General features: G+C 49.6%; 1 protein-coding gene across 1 annotated transcript in view; it reads left to right on the forward strand.

Moving 5' to 3' along the window:
• PAK5 (p21 (RAC1) activated kinase 5) overlaps positions 1-17,076 on the forward strand; it is a 78,292-nt gene that overhangs the window by 45,556 nt on the left and 15,660 nt on the right. The window contains exon 3 of the mRNA XM_030946369.1: positions 13,741-14,538. Within this exon, the coding sequence (XP_030802229.1) occupies positions 13,741-14,538 (798 nt within the window). The remainder of the gene's footprint in view (positions 1-13,740; positions 14,539-17,076) is intronic.

Here is a 17,076-nt window from a genome sequence, read left to right on the forward strand (position 1 = left end):
AAATCAAGGTCTTCTCTTTTTCTTTTTGCTGTAATAAAATAGCTTCTTGCTGATAATAGTGGCCCAGAATAACGAGATAAAAAAGGTAGGTAATCTTCTTCCTGCTGCTGGAGGAGAGCAGCTTTGTTCCACAGCCCTTCTTAACACCAGAAGTATCTCTGGATGTTTTGACATGAATACATGAAGATGTTTTAAAATGGGGGGGAAGGAGTTTATTATCTTGCAAAAATACCCTCTCATTCCTACAGTTCTGGAGCTATAAATCACTAAGCTTAAAAAGTATAAAATTGCATTAATTTTCTCAGCACTATAAAGATCATATGACTCTGGGCCTTGGCCTGCAGAGGGTGTGTGCAGAGCTGGGTTCATGTCCACTGAAATAACACGCACTGAGGGACCAAGCCCCAGATGGGAAATTGCCATGATTTGAAGGAGAGAAAATCACTATTGGTTCTTTCCAAGAAACTCTAAATTCTTGCTTTTCTGCCTGTGTGTCAGGGGTCTGTATATGACTGATTGAAATGGGCCTCCATAACAGTGCTAGAAAGTTTTAATAGCAGCTAAGAGGCATTGAATTTCACCTGAGCATTGGCTTTTAACTCTATTGCAAGATACCAGCTTAATGTATATTTGTTAAGAATTAGCATGCTTTGTTTTGATACAGCTTAACTTACAGAGAGAAGCCGAGTTGCAGTCACTTTAAAATTAAGAATATTTAATGTTGCTAAGCTAGTTCAGCATAAACATTTAATTTAGACAAATTTTTAATGTGTGCACTTGGACCAGTACATTTAGTGTTTGAAGGGTATTTGGCACTCCTACCTTCCCTGAGAACTGTAGATTTAAAATGCACTTGCAGTTCATGAAGACAGGAACCAAAGGTTCTGAGATCTGGGTACTGTTTAGAACTCTTCTCTGTTCCACACAGCAGCTGATAGTGCAATGGTGGGAGGCAGAGGAGGATGCACAGCTGTGCCCTGAGCCACAGGATTGAGTCAGGCTGAGGCATTTGGCCAGAGTCAGCTCGCGCTGTGGTTTCGGGTCCTGCAGCAGCTCTGAGCTCTGCTCCCATGTGCTCCTGAGTCCCTGTGCCATGTAACTCCTGCAGTACTGACTGTGCTGTGAGGCAGGAGTGTTCCTCCCAGTGCTGCTGCTGGGTGGCTGAGCAGGAGCACAGCTCAGAGCCAGGCTTGCGCCATGTGAGCTGTGCTTGACACCCTGTTCTGAGCAGTGTGGCCGATTGCTGGTTCTGAGGCAGAGCTGCTGTGGGCTTGGACAGCCCATTGCTGGTTCTGAGGCAGAGCTGCTGTGGGCTTCCCTTGGGCCTCACCCAGAGCCGCGGCGCAGCAAGGGGAAGGCTGTTCCTGCAGCTCGCTCAGGTAGGGCTGTTTGCTTGTCTGTCTCCCAGGCTGCAGAGCAGATCTGTGGGTGCACAGTGTCTCCCTCGGGGTGGAACCAGCCCATGATAAATGCTCTCCCTGCTGCGCCTCTGCTCAAAGGCAGCAGCAGCAGGGATGGTGGCAAGGCAGCACCCTGGGGGATGTCAGCCCTGGCTCTGTGCTGAAAGGCTCCTGGAGCTTTGGCACACGTGTGGCAGCTGCTTCTCGTGGAATGTCGGCCTTTGAATGCCAGCCTGAGCGGACTGTACAGAGTCACTCCTTCAAAACCAACCAGAGACAATAGTGGGATTCCCCTTCTCGGCGTGGCTGACCCAGAGCCCAGCAGAGGATTGTGTATTTCAGGTGCAAGCACAAGTATAGCACAGCAGAAAAGTTCATGAGAAATAGAACAGCAGTGATCTTGATAGGTTTGAGGGGTAGAGGCAAGGAGGGGGTGAAAAAAGGCTGATTTTCCACTGAAAACATCCCTGCATGAAAAATGGGAACAGCCTGTACTTCAAAGAGGCTTCATAAAGGCTGCCATCCTGTTGCCAGGCCTCTTGGTCCCCTTGCCTCAGTACTCTGTAGTTACTGCATGTGTACTGGAGCTCCTGCTTTGCTGTTTGTTCTCAGCACACAATAGGCTTGCCTTATCTTTGCCTTTGTGCTACACAGAACCTCCAGTCTGGTACCACCCTTTGATTTTTAGAAACTTCAGAATCAATAACCAAGCAAATGCATCTCTACTCCGTTCAAAATACCAGGAAAACAGACATCAGAGCTTTTATTCTGGGGATTTTTGCCAAGAGAGCTCATCATTGGCTGTGCAAAGATGCTCCATTAACACTCTTCAATGCCTGCTGCTGTCAGTGGGAGCAGGGAGGCACTGAAGACTTGTTAAAATCCCTTCCCATGTTTCCTGGTGCAGGGAACAGCTGAGCATCCTCACTTCTGTCAAGTTACTGCAGGGAAAAATGCCGTTTGTTCCTGAAGAAATACCATGGTGGGGTTATCCTTTAGTTCTCTGTGCTGCTCCATGTGTCAAGCCTCCATTGCTGTTTTTGTTGGTGCCTTGGGTAGTTTCATCCATCCACACCTTCAGCAAGATCAGGGTTCCCAGCTTGAGAGCGACAGTGCTGAGTTTGTCCTTGAGAAAGGAGGGAGGCAGCTGTCAGTGTTTGGGTGGCTAAATATGTAGGGACTTCAAGAAAACGGAATTTTACCTGCTGGGACCTCCTCATGACCTTCTCCCTTCCTCTGCAGTAAATCTGCCATGGGGGACAGACCACAGGGCTGCCAGCTTCTCTCCCAGCCTTCCAGCCTCATACCTCACAGGTCTGCTCTATAGGGTTTGTCTTAAAACTTTAGCTTTTCTCTCACTTTTGCCTCAATCCTTGACCCCAATCCTGGTGAGTCAGCTTTAATTTTTAAAACTTTTCAGAGTTTCTACTGGTGCATTTCAGCCTCTCTCCCACAAAAAGAAAGAAATCTAAGAAAATGACTAATTGGTTGTGGCCCTTTCAATAGCTCTGATGTGAAAATCAAAGCTTTTGTTTACTCTGCATGAGGACAGAAGGAAAAAAGGCAAATATTTCTCTTCCCCATCCTGTTTGGCCTCTCACATTTTCCCAACAGTGGCATTCAAGCCTCGTTTAAGGTGACGTTTTTGTCCTACATTTACATGTGCTTGCTTAGATGGAGGATACTGTGCACAGTGATGCTGAGTGGTCAGGGACCTCAGAGAAGAGTGAGGGTCCTTGTGTGGGCTTGAGCAGTCAGAAACATCCAGATTTCATCAGAAACCCCCATGTGGAACTGCACAGGGGAAATGCCTGGCCAGGAGAAGGGGGATTTAGAAATACAGAGCTGTTCAGGGGCATGGGAGCAGATGGACAAAGCAGCCTTGTCCTGACCTGTCAGCCTCCCAGATTTTGATTTCTCCCTGACAGCTCCTGCCAGGACAGGACCTGGAGGGCTGCTGACATCTCATGGGCCTTCCCTGTAACCACAGCCTGAAAGTCCCTGGGGTTAATCCCAGGTTCTGCAGTGGCAGCTCTGTGTGCCTCGGCTGGGACAGGTGAGGGGCTGTCCCCAGCAGGGCAGGGAGCATGTTCTGGGTGCAGGGAACAGTTCTGGGTGGAGCATGTTCTGGGTGCAGGGAGCATGTTCTGCCATGGAGCAGGGCTGAGCAGCAGGGCAGCAGCCAGGGGAGACTGTGGGATCTCAGCCTTTGGAAAGGAGAGGGCCAAATGTTAGCCCTGCTCTGGAGGCAGGAGTCCCTTCCAGCCACAGCTCTTCCCTGTTCTCTTCATCTGCAAGTGGTTATTGTCAGATTTGCAATTGGCCTGTAAGACAGCCCCAGTTCCAATTTATTTTGGTCACTGAACAGGAATGCATTTACTGCTGTGTGCTCCTGGAAGAAAATGCTGCCACACATTCAAGTGGAACCTTTTCTGTCAAAGGGATCATGCCTCACCCGTGAGTGCCACTTGTTTTACTGTGTCTGTGAGTGACAGTGCTGCTCCTGTTCTCTCTGTTCCCCCACAGATAAAATGCAAATATGCCATCTAGTGTCCATGGCTGACTCGGTGTGAGAGCAGCCAAGCTGACAGTTTTGTGTAATCTGGCAGGAATTTAATCAGTGTACAGATAGAAATGAGCCTACAGTATGAATCAGTGCAAGAAGTACACAGCTCAGAAGTTTTTTAGAATTTTATCACTAGGTTAATATGTTCTCACCCAGGGCACCGAGAGCTCAGCTCAGGCACTCTGTGACACCCAGGGCACGGAGAGCTCAGCTCAGGCACTCTCTGACACCCAGGGCAGCAGAGCTCAGCTCAGGCACTCTGTGACACCCAGGGCACCCAGAGCTCAGCTCAGGCACTCTGTGACACCCAGGGCACTGAGAGCTCAGCTCAGGCACTCTGTGACACCCAGGGCACTGAGAGCTCAGCTCAGGCACTCTGTGACACCCAGGGCACCCAGAGCTCAGCTCAGGCACTCTGTGACACCCAGGGCACCGAGAGCTCAGCTCAGGCACTCTGTGACACCCAGGGCACAAGCTCAGCTCAGGCACTTGACACCCAGGGCACGCAGAGCTCAGCTCAGGCACTCTGTGACACCCAGGGCACGCAGAGCTCAGCTCAGGCACTCTGTGACACCCAGGGCACTGAGAGCTGAGCTCAGGCACTCTGTGACACCCAGGGCACGCAGAGCTCAGCTCAGGCACTCTGTGACACCCAGGGCACCCAGAGCTCAGCTCAGGCACTCTGTGACACCCAGGGCACCCAGAGCTCAGCTCAGGCACTCTGTGACACCCAGGGCACTGAGAGCTCAGCTCAGGCACTCTGTGACACCCAGGGCATGCAGAGCTCAGCTCAGGCACTCTGTGACACCCAGGGCACCCAGAGCTCAGCTCAGGCACTCTGTGACACCCAGGGCACTGAGAGCTCAGCTCAGGCACTCTGTGACACCCAGGGCACCCAGAGCTCAGCTCAGGCACTCTGTGACACCCAGGGCACCCAGAGCTCACTTCAATATAAAGGCACTCTGTGACACCCAGGGCACTGAGCTCAGCTCAGGCACTCTGTGACACCCAGGGCACGAGAGCTCAGCTCAGGCACTCTGTGACACCCAGGGCACGCAGAGCTCAGCTCAGGCACTCTGTGACACCCAGGGCACGCAGAGCTCAGCTCAGGCACTCTGTGACACCCAGGGCATGCAGAGCTCAGCTCAGGCACTCTGTGACACCCAGGGCACGCAGAGCTCAGCTCAGGCACTCTGTGACACCCAGGGCACTGAGCCCGGCACCTGTGACACCCAGGCTGCAGAGCTCAGCTCAGGCACTCTGTGACACCCAGGGCACGCAGAGCTCAGCTCAGGCACTCTGTGACACCCAGGGCATGCAGAGCTCAGCTCAGGCACTCTGTGACACCCAGGGCACGCAGAGCTCAGCTCAGGCAGTCTCTGCTCCTGCTGGGATGGGCAGCACTAGGTGGCAGCAGGCAATCCCCAACTCCTGTCCGTGTGGCAGTGTCCTGACAGCTGAGGTGGCCTGCTGGGGCATCCTGATGGCTTTGCTGAGGGCACGTGCTTCAGCCCAGAGCAAAGGGCTGTGGAGGGCATTGCCACAGAGAATGGCTCCTGCAGCATGTGCAGTGCTCCCTGCCTTTCACCCCTCCGTGCAGTTCAGTCCCTGCCCGGTCTGCAGTCCCTCGCTGGTCCCTGGCTCTGCTGAGGAGCTTGGTGTGAGCCCTTGTAGTCCAGAACAGAAACCAGACAGGGTACAGTCCCACTGAACCATGCTCCATGTAATAGAAATCTCTATTGTCCCTCCAATCCAAACCTTTCTGTGATCCTCTAATTATAGCCAAACAGCCACATTTATTCTATCCCAGCAGAGTTTGGTTCAACAGAGTCACAGGATCAGAGGGGGAAAATGCTGCCAAGCAGCTGACACCTGTGGAGCCAGAGCTGCAGGTGTAAATGTGCTCCTTTCTGTCTCCTGCTCTGACATGATTGGATCTGGGCTTTGGTGACTCTCTAGGAATTTGGAAGTGCTTTGCTGAGCGTTCTTTCTTGTCTTCCCCTTCATGCAGGATCCAATTACACCACACAAGTGCTGTGTATTACCAGGGAACAACACTGACTTACCTGCAGAGACTTTTAAATGCTTTTTCTCTTGTCTGTGGGATGAACCATGTGTGTGTGCACCAGGAAAAAAAAGGCATTTCAGATACAGATCTTGGGAGAGAGAAAAGTGAATGAAAGAGAAGTGTTTAGGGTGAGCATTTCTGCTTTTTAATTGCTGAGATCCAGCAGGCATTAGTAGTTAGTTATCAGGATCACACAGTTGAAAGGACAGCATAAGATTGTGAATTTTACTGGATTTTACAGTTTTGTAGTCTGAGCAGAGCAGTAATTGGTATCTGTGTCCTAGTTTGTAGTTAATGATTCTCACAGAGCATAGTGCACGTGAAGATCTTTATTGCTAAGGCTTATCCTTCCCTGGGAAGCAGCCCTTTCCAGGAGCACGGCATAGACAGGTGTAGAAATCTGCTTGAAACACGGGGGTTTGCATGAGCCAGCCTGGGACAGGCTCCGGAGCAGGAGGGGAGCTCTGGCTGCCGTGGCACTGTGCACTGGGGGGCGACACAGCCCAGCAAATGCAGCCCCACTGAGCTCAGCCTGAAGCGCTGGAGCAATTCCTTGTGCCCCCGAGATCCTTGTGCTGGGCTGGCCCCACCTCTGCTGCTCTGAATCTCCTGCCTCACCTCGTTCCCATCAAGTAGGTGTTTGATTTGCACTTCCCCTTCACAACAGGGAATAGTTCAAATGTCACCTGAGGAAGCTCCTCGTGTCTTCTGTCTCACCTGCCTTGTAAATTTGACCTAAGCATCAGATTTCTGCACAGGAGCACTTCTTGCTTCGTGTCCATGTTTGCAGATGAAAACCACTCAGTGGGAGTCAGTCCTGCTTCCCCAGGACATTCCTGTGGCTGCATTTCCCGTTTGATAGTGTCCTTGAAAAGGAAAAGTAATATATTTCCTTGGAAGAAGGAATGCTGCAATTTTCAGTGCAGATGAAATTGGTTTGTGTTTTTATGTTGCCAGTACAAATTCCTGGATGCCCTGAAATCAAGGAGTGAGCTTTCAGGAGAGGATGAAGGAGTCCAAAGCAGTCAGAGACATCAGTCAGATTAAAAAGAGCTCCTGGCATGTGTGTCAGGACTGTCAAAATGCTCATTTTAATTAAAAGCAGGAGATGACCCCGACCACGGTGGAGTGACCCAGGAGCCTCTGCCCTCCTGAGCAAGTGCCCCTCTGTCAGAGCTGCCAGATGAAGGCAATTACTTCCTGAGTGTGAAATGTTATCACACTGGAATTGACTTAAATATTTCAGAAAGCTCAATCAAACTGCAGCCAGAAAAATCTTTGACTGAGGGAGAAAAGCCCGGGGATCATTAATTGGGTTAATGCTCCACCAAGCTTGCATTTGTTAGTGGGCACGTTGAGGGCAGAGGGAGCCCAGGGACGTTCCAGGCTGGCTGCAGGGAGGGTTTGTGCTGCAGTGGGACTCTGTGAGTGCAGGCTGGGCCTCAGCTCCTCCCTGGGGCTGCTGGGGCAGAGCGGCTGCATTCCCCTGGGCAGCGCCCTGTGCCCTGGGGGTACATGTGGGCTTTCACAGCACCCTCCCTACAGCAGGCCTCTCTCCCCATTGCGGTTGGTGATGATGGTGATGTGGCTGCAGAGAGCTCTGCATCCCCTGGCATAGCCCCAGGCCCCTGCAGGCTGCCCTTGCTGTCCCACTGCCTGCAGTTTCCCTGGGGATGCTTGCCCCCAGCTCAGATGGGCAGCAGAGTCAGTGCATGCCTGCTTTGGGGTGCATTTTGTGATGTGTTGGGCTGTGAAAGTGATGATGCCAGAGCTGAAGGAGGCACCGGGTTGCCAGCAGCCCTTGCTTCATCTCCTGTGTCCTGTGCCCTCTGTGCCCTGCTGTGCTGAAGCCATTGCCACCAGCCTTGTGGAAATGCAGCAGGGCAAAGAGGGTGGTTAAAATTCCTGTGACTGATGTGTTTATTTGATTCTGTGGGACATTTTTCTTTTCCTTTCCATCTCTGGATAAAAGAAAAATTTGAAGGGTCCTAAGTCCTATGAAACAGAAATTGTTTGGTTTGAGATTTCTCCCCTCCTCTCCCTGAACCCATCAGAAATACTGATCAGTATTACAGACACTTTCTGTATCACTGAATCAGTAATACAGACACTTTCTCTTTCAAATTAAAACTTTTAAGTCGCATTTCACTCATTTGTTGTGTGTCTGAGAGATCTGTGTGTGTATATGACATATAAAATTGCACAGATCAGATATATTTCAAGTAGGCCCAGAATAATTATTTTAAACTTTTAAAATTCTCTAATAGCATTTCAAATTACATATAACAAGCATTTTTGTGTATTTAAAAAAAATAAGGAAAAGTTACTAGAATGTAGATATTTCAGTGATATTTTAAACTAAACCCTGTGTTGAAGTTGCTGTATTTTAAGATGTCAAAAGAATTACCAGGGAATGTGATTCTAATGAAACGTTGCTCTTGTTGTTATGGAAACCAACTTTTAAACTGCTGTGCAGGGTGGGAATGACACAGTGCTGTTTTCATAGCTTTCCATTATTTTGCTTTTGAAGAATTTTAACCAGCTGGCAGTGGTGCTGTTTGGCATGTTAGGCTGCTCTCAGGCTGCACCTTGGTGTGGATGCTGGGATTTGGAGCCAGCTCAGGTGAGGAGCCCATCCCAGAGGTGGCACACCCTGCAGCACCCGTGGGCTCTGTCTGGGGAATTCTGCCCTCCTGAGGCTGGTTTGGCTGGGTTTTACCTGCGTTTGCATTTCTCTGGTTCCTGCTGTGCCCAGGAAAGGTCCTGTCTGAGAGCTGTCCCAAGCAGGGATTTATGGCTCTCCTGCTGGGACACTTCATGGCAGGGGACAGGTGACACCATCTCGTGCTCCTGGTTTGACACCTTGGCTGCAGCTGTGAAACTGTGTTACCCACGGGGAAACCTGGAGTTTTCCTTCTTAGTGATGACAAGGATCAGTTTTTCTCTCCACATGCTGCTCATATTTGTTTACACTGGGAGTAAATGTGGTGTCATGAACACAGCTTCAAATACTTTGAGATGTCTTGCACCACAAGAAAATAAATTACCAATACATCCATCACTTAGAATTGGATTATTCTGACCATCTGTGCTTTTTTATGCACCTTTTCTTAAGAACAAAAAAATGATTTTCAGCATAGGCTGTGCTTTTAGTTTATGTGTAGTGCAGATGAGGGGGGAAGCTAGCTAGAGGCAAAATCAGAGTTTAGATTGGCTGTTCATAAGGGCAACCTTTCCTTAAATTTCCTTTTTTTTCACCCTGCACATCACAGAGATTTAGAACCCTCATTGACTGCAGAAAACCCAGCTCCAGGAGGACAAAGGATGATATATTCTCAACGAGTGTGTAAAGTATAGTAGTTCTAAAGACAATAAATGCAAGGTCGCATTAGGGCACAACAGTTAATTACCCACTTCATTACTGTCAAGGTCAGTACAGTATTGAGCACAGGAGCAGTTTCTCATGTGCTGCTGGAAGCAAGGCAGGAGCGCCTCGGTGCCAGGCAGATCCATTAGAGCTTATCAGGGCAGCACAGGCGCTGCAGAGCCCCATGAAGGATGGCTGCTGTCACCAGGGACGCACAGGGCGCTGGGCCCAGCCCAGGCACTGCACCCCTGCGTGCAGGGCCCTTCCTGACTCTGTGCCAGGGATCTGCCAGCGTGGGAGAGATGCTGCTCACTCCCAAACATCCAGAAAGGTTTATTAGATCCTGTCAAGAGTGCAACAGCAGACTGAATAGAGAAAAGATATGGCACTGGGAGCAGAGGATCTTTCCCACCGTGTGCTCCCCCACACAATGGAGGTTTCACCTTTTAACCCTTTAGCTCTCCCAGAGTTCTGTCCATTGGCTCCTCCTTTGCTGTCCAGTGGTGGAGATCACTTCCTTAAATCCTGATTGGGTGTCAGGTGCTGCCACAGGTGATCCCACCCTCCCAAATGTCCCAAACCCTGGGCACCCCCAATAACAGCACGAGGGGATAAAACATAGCTATAGATCTACAGAACTTCTCCTAACATAGATCCATGATATCTGCATTTAACTGTGAGAGACAGCCATGGCATTGCTGTCTGTCACAAGGGGAAGGGCAGTGTGGAATTCCCAGCTCCTCCATCCATGGGAGCTCCCTCCCTCCTGGGCTGCACAGGGCCTGTAATGAGCACCATGGGTATGGAGCCTGGGGGAGCTGAGGGGCTCAGTGCCACTTTTCCAGCCAGGACAGGTGCTGTGCACACTCCCATTGCGGGATCTCAGCAGGCAGAACAGAGGCCTCAGAAATCTTTGCCCATCAAGCTTGGCAAAGGATACTTTGCTTTTATCTGCTTTGCCTGCAGCAGCCCTGAAAATTCCAAAAGTTTAAAAATGCAAAGACCAGTAAGTGGGTAAAAAAAATTCAGAAAACAATCTCTGTAAATATATCCAGAAGATAGAGGTAGAATCCCCTCCTCCTCCTCAATTTTTTTCAGTTTATAAAGCCATTAAAATGAGAAAAACTAGTCTAGTTCCTATGACACTAGTTACCATTATATCTCTTTCCATGATGGCCCTTTCCTGTTACATTTTCTTTCAAGGTTTTTGTTTTGCTTTTTAATTAGAGCTCAGATTTCCCATAATTTGGGACTCCTGCCATTGTGTGTGTATCCCATGAGGTTTTCCCTGTGCTCACTGATCCAGTGCCCAGATCCACAATCCCACACCAAGACCCCACATCATCAGTCCAGCTTTTCCCCAGAGCCATTCCTTGGAGCCTGGCTACTCCCTGTGGGGCTGGCACCTCCAGGTTTGGGAATTTGGGCCAGGCTCATGGCAGCTCCCACTCTCAGGCTTCTTTCTGCAATTCCTGTGCTTCCCAGGAAAGCTCTGGGTGCTGGCAAGCCCAGCGCACACTTTCTCTCTAGTAAATCACTTCAGGACAAGTTAACATGGTGCAACGTATGTTTTGTTCTTTATAACATCTTACTTGATTTAGTTTTTTAATTTTGATACTCTGCTCATTCTTACAGAACAATTACTTTAATTACTCCTTTACACCAATACCTTCTTCAGGATATTAATTTGTTTTTTCAGCCTAGTAAATGGTTCTCCCACCAGGGAGTTAAACAATGTACTTCAGAATTGTGTATGAACATTTAAAGTTCTGTTCAGATAGACTTGACACTATAGAGTATTTCACAGGGTCTTGGTGAAAGACTTCCCAAATTTTCTTCTCCATGGACACTACAGTTCTTTTGATAAGAATGGTGCTGGATATTTCCTTGGAAAAGATCAGGCTGGTGTAGGCTGCCTGATTGAGCCTGAGGACATCTCACCAAGTCTGGCCTTCCATATAAGGGAAATGCAAAATTTAAAAACAAGCCAAAGCAAATAGAAATATTATTGTTGTTGTTGCTGTTAGAAATAATTAATTATCACAATTGATAATAATTGTTATTCATAGTAACAAAGCACTGACTATTCAGAAAGTGTGCCTCTGGAACAGGTAAGTTTTATCCTCCCTTTGTGCTGGCCATTTTCATTTTCTCATGGAAAATAATCTGAAGCCAATAGGAATTGCAGCCATCACACTTGCAAGTCACTGTTTGCCAGTGATCATCCTTAAAATGCTGGGATAAAAGAGATGGGGTTTAGTTCTTAATCCCCTTAACTTCAGCAGTCAGGATGAGACAGCACTGAGGTCCCAGAGCTGGCCAGGACAGCTTCACCAGGCTGAGGCTTCAGTGGCAAATGCTTTTTTTTCTTTTTAAACCAGAATTTCCTATAGGCTCATTTTACTATTAGTGCTATTTTTAAATCCCCATAATGGAAAAGGTTACTCCCACGCATGCACCTGTCTGCCGAAAATCCCCAAACTGCAGGGATTTGTCACCAGTGAATTCCCTAACAGCAACACTCAGCTGCATTTTCTAAACCTTCCTTCTGAGGGTGTCTGAAAATGCAGACAGAGCAGAGGGGCAGCTCCTCTTCCCTGTGCTCCAAGGGCTCCCTGGGCATAGCCAGGGGAGCTCTCCTTTGTCCAGGTCCCCTGGAGGTGTGAAATGGGCATTTCCCTCCTCGGCAGGCCCTGCCCAGGGGTGGCAGTCGGGTGTTTCAATCTTGTTTTCAATTATAGGCATTTCATTGTCGAATGTTGCTGCTTTATTATGTGATAATTAAATATGAATGATCGTGCAGCCATCCTGCCTAAGAGGCTGGAGCAGAATTAAACCAATCCCTCTCATCCTGCTGAATGGCTTTGGAGGTGAAAGGAGTGATCTATTTGCTGTCTCTTATTTTTGCTGTCCTATTGTTTCAGTACCACTGGCTTCAAAATAGCAAACTAGGCAAGTAATTATGGACATAAATCAGGGCAGGAGGCAGCGTGAGGTCAGGCCTGCTTTGCTTTTCACCTGCCTTTCCTCAGCTGCCTTTTGCTGGGAGACAAAGAAGTACATTCCTGGTAATTTTGTGCTCCTACTAGTGATTGAATGCTTCTTTTGGCAAAGTTTGAAGCCCTGAGTGCTGTCAAGCAGGAGCTGAGCAGTCTCACTATGCTTAAACAAGTGCAGAGAGACCAGGCTGGGTCTGAAATGCTGTGGTTGGTGTCCAGTGTTCCACATTCAGCGTCTGCCTGCTTGGTTCCTGATTCACCAGGCTCAGTGTGCAGCACTTCCAGAGAGGAGGAGAGTCTCCTTGGGGTGACCAGGGTGACTCTGTTGAAAAGCTCAGTGAGTTAAGGAAGATGCAGCCAGAGATACTTAGCCAAAGTAAATCAGCAAAGCAAATGTGTTTTCAGTGGAGCCTGGCTGATTTATGGCCCTGGCCACCAGTCTGTACATCTTATTCTGGTCAGGTGTTTGTAAACGTGCAGTGGTGTTACAGCCCTCAGGTGGTACTGGCTGAAAAATGAAATCTTTCCTGAAGGAGAGCTGTCACCATGCCCTGCTCACCTCCCATCCTAGCAGGAGCAGCAGTGTTTTGGGCATGAAGGAGTGGGATGGCATCTGTGGAAGGCTTGGCAATAGTGGGACACAAACTGTGCCAGCACTTGGCATCCCTGACGTGGGTGTCCCAGAGCCATGGTTGTGCACCCTGGCTTGCTGGATGCTGTGTGTTACAAGGAGATGGAGTTAATTTTTTCCCTCTTTCCCAAGTGTCTTTTACACTAAGTTAACTAAGAGGCAAGCCTCAGTGGGATTCTGCTACTCAGGAACATACTGTTTTGTAAAAAAAGAAAAAACCAGGAAAATTCAGTGCCTGATTAACTGTATGCTACTTTTCATTCCAGCAGTTTGTTAAAATAGCACATGGAAGTGACCACTGAATGATTCTCATTTAGCTTATTCATGCCCTGAAAATCCAACTCAGCCCACCAGTGTGGCTTTGTACAGACAACTGAATAAGAACAAATGGAAAATAAGTAGTGAGTTTAGATGTCTCTATTGTTGGCTGCTGAACACCCATCTCTGAAATTGGGCTTTTTGAGAGTGGCTTGGGGTTGCATGCCAAATCCCAGCTTGTGATCTGCACTGTATTTAAACATTTCTTCACGTCCTACTGTAATTATTTATTGAGGGTTTTTTTTTAAGCAATGAGATCTGTGATGAAGAACATAAGACATTGCTATGGGTAGTCCTGGGTGAATACAGACTTTCTTCCTTTTTGGTGTTTTTTTTTGGTGAAATACTAAACAAAAACCAGTGTTTAACCAAAGCCATTTTGTATTGGCAGACCATTGTTCGGGGGAACAAGCCTCGAAAGGACACTTCCATCAATGGGCTGCTGGAGGAGTTTGACAACATCTCAGTGACCCGATCCAACTCCCTGCGGAAGGAGAGCCCTCCCAGCCACCACCAGGGCCGTGCCAACCACGTGCCCCGGCCCCAGGAGGAGAATGGCTACATCATGTGCTCGCAGTACTCGAGCGAGTCGGACGGCACGGCCGAGAGCGGCGGGGAGCGGCTCCGGGACAGGGCCCTGTGCGGGGACGAGTGGGACCGCTACTGCCAGGGCAGCCTGGCCGCCAGGCACAACGGGCACCTGCTCAAGGTCACAGCCCGCGACTTGTACTACTCAGAAGTGACCCCCCTGCAGTCAGAGCTGTCCCGGTTCCTCCCGGATTACCAGGCACACCTGGAGAGCAAGCCCAAGGCGCTGGAGTACGGGGGCCTGAGGCTGGAGTACCAGCGGGTGCCCAGCGGCTCCTCCCTGGACTACCGAGATTCCTTCCCCTACGCCCCGTCCCGGGCCTCGCTGCAGAGCGAGGGCCCCAGGGACAGGCTGGACTACGGGGAGCCCGACTGGGGACACGGCCTCGCCAAGGAGGACATTGACAAGAGGCCCAAGTCCTCCTACGTGGACCCTGCGAGCCCCCAGCCGGCCATGAGGCAGAGATCCAGGTCGGGCTCCGGCCTGCAGGAGCCGGCCATGCCCTACGCAGCCAGCGCCTTCAAAGCTCACCAGCAGGGACATTCCTACAGCTCCTACACCTACCCCCGCCTGTCCGAGACTGCAGCAGGAGTGCCCAAGGTAACCCAGCTGCCAGGGACTGCTCCCGGGCAGGGATCAGCCTGCGCACAGGGGCAGGGCCACGAGTGAGGGCAGGGAGCCATGCGTGGGCACGCCGTGCCAAACGGGGCTGGGAACGGCCCGAGAGTTGTGGGGCTGCTCCTTGGCAGCCTTGGAAACCCACCCACTGCACTTGGGTGTATGGAAATGGATGTCAGGGACAGTGGGTTTAAGATACTTACTGAAAGGCAGGTTTGGAGTGCCCATCTTCTGGGGATTTTATTTGAAATTCCCAGTAAGCGCAAGTCCTTTGGCCGTTTTTTGTAGCTTCAGGAGTTTGTACACCTGAGCAGATCTATAGCAGGAGGTGAGACACTGCTCTGGTTTGTGTATCAGATACTCCTGTGTTTGAGTTGTTACTGTGCAAGGCTGAAACCTCTGTGTTTCAGTATTTACACTGTATTTATGCCATCTTTATATTACAAGCTCTTCACTGCTCATGAGAGTAGGGGCTTACTCCCTTCTGCATTGTTTTTAAGGACTGAAACGACGTCAAAGCAGCTGATCTCACCCAAGACATTTTAGATGTAGTTTAAAAAAACTGTGCAAGAAAGCATTTCAGCCATGTTATCTAGAGGCAGCTCCTCTCCACAGATCTGTCCCTGCTCTGCCACATGAGGTGTGTTACCTGCACAAGCTCTCCAGCCCTGCCTGCAGCAGTGTGCTGTGAGCACTTGTGCCGGTCAGAGTGCTTTTCCCACACCTCTAGTCACATAACCATGATGACCTCCTGATGCTGGGCAAGAGATGCCTTTTCAGTGTAGTTTGCTCTGAACATCTCTGAGTTCCCCTAGCAACGGGCACTGTGATGATCATTTCTCCAGCTCTGGGGTTGCTGTGACTTTCCACACGCTGAGGTGGGTGACTGTCAGTGGTGAGGTGTGTTCTTCTCTCTGATGATAGCTGGCCAGTGCATTTGCTTATGGCTGTGTCCTGCTGCAGTGCCAGGGCTGCAGATCCCTGAGATCCCTGGGTTGGAGCTGTGCCAGCCTTGTGCCTCCTTAGGTCTGGCTGCTTTGCCATGACCGTGGTGCAGTGCCCATGGGAAGGGGTGAGCAGTGCAGTTTTTGTCCCTCTTTGCCCTGGAGCACAGAGGGTGCCTTTGCAAAGCTCAGGGTGTGGTGGGAGGAGTGTGTGTGGTAGTTATACCAGTGAGACATTGGAATGGATCTGGTTATACCACTGAGACATTCCGTGGCGATTCTGGAAGCTGGGAGGAAAATCTGGGCTGGGTTAGCTGCCATTTCCTTTACTGAGAGCAGTCATTTTGTCTGAGTTTAGAAAAGAGGAGGGCAAATCCAGTAATGCAGAGACCCTGTAGCACCTGCTTCTGCCAGTTTTACACCAATCAATAGGGCAGAAGACACAGGTGTTTATTATAGGATTCCAGCACTTTGAAAAATGCACCATTAAAATGCAGTAACAACTTTTATTTTAAAAATATATGCCTCTGTGCAAGATTCATTGTGAGGTGTTCCTCAGAGCATCAAAAACACTCCTACAACCTTGGTGTATTGAAACTTGATGATTCGCTGTTAAAGGCAGCAGCTCAATTCCCAGACCTGTCCACAGCTCCTGGAGGTGAATAGGAGTTTCTTGTCTTGGAGGATTGCTGAAGAAACTTCTTTTCAAGGAGGCATTAGTAAAATAATGGTTCATCAAATGAGCTTACTAAATGAGAGTCAGATCTCAAATCAGATATTTTACAAATGAGATTGGGTTTAAAGTATAATTAAAAGGGGTGAAAAAGTAAGTGAAAAAGTCTTCAGGCACAAATGTGTGGCATCAAAGTGCCTTTAACAAGGATGTTCATTTTGGCTTGTAAATGTGAAGAGCAGATTTACCTCAGTATAATTTGCAGGTAAGAGATGTCAGAACTATCCAATGTGTGCTCTGTTTCATCACCAGTGATTTCAGAGTTGTTGCATCAGAGCACTTGCCCTGCCCTGGGCTTGGCCACTGCTGCAGTGGAACCATGGAGGTGTGGGGAGCCAGAGGCTCGGATTTGCCTCCCTGTGTGCCCCCCCTGTGTCACCACGTGCTCTCCTGTCCTGCAGACTGACTCCAGGACACCTGCATGGAGCTGCAGAGTCTGCTGTGCCACCCTCCCCACACAGACCTGGTGTCCCACCTCAGTATTGTCTCACAATATCGAGTTCATCGTTGGCTTCTGTTTGGCCACTCTGTTCTGCATGGGATTTTTTACCCTCCTCTTCATCCCAGGCAGCCCTCCTAACTTCTGCCACCAAGCCCTATCACTTCAAAGCTCCTTTCCCTGTTGTTTTCCAGGAGGAGCTCTCTGGGACCCTCTCCTGTCCCTCTTCCAAGGGCCCATGATGCCTGCTCCCCCCTTGCTGCTGTAATGCAGCAGAGGTGTCTCACCGTGGTCCCCTGTGTCCCTCTGTACCACGGGCACATTTCCAGCCTGGCAAAGGCAGGGCCAAGCCTTCACTGTCAGAAATCTCCTCCTTTTCCCCTGTATTCCCATTGCCAGCCAGC

The sequence above is a fragment of the Camarhynchus parvulus genome, chromosome 3 (genome assembly GCF_901933205.1).
Source record: "Camarhynchus parvulus chromosome 3, STF_HiC, whole genome shotgun sequence".
Taxonomy (NCBI): Eukaryota; Metazoa; Chordata; class Aves; order Passeriformes; family Thraupidae; genus Camarhynchus; species Camarhynchus parvulus.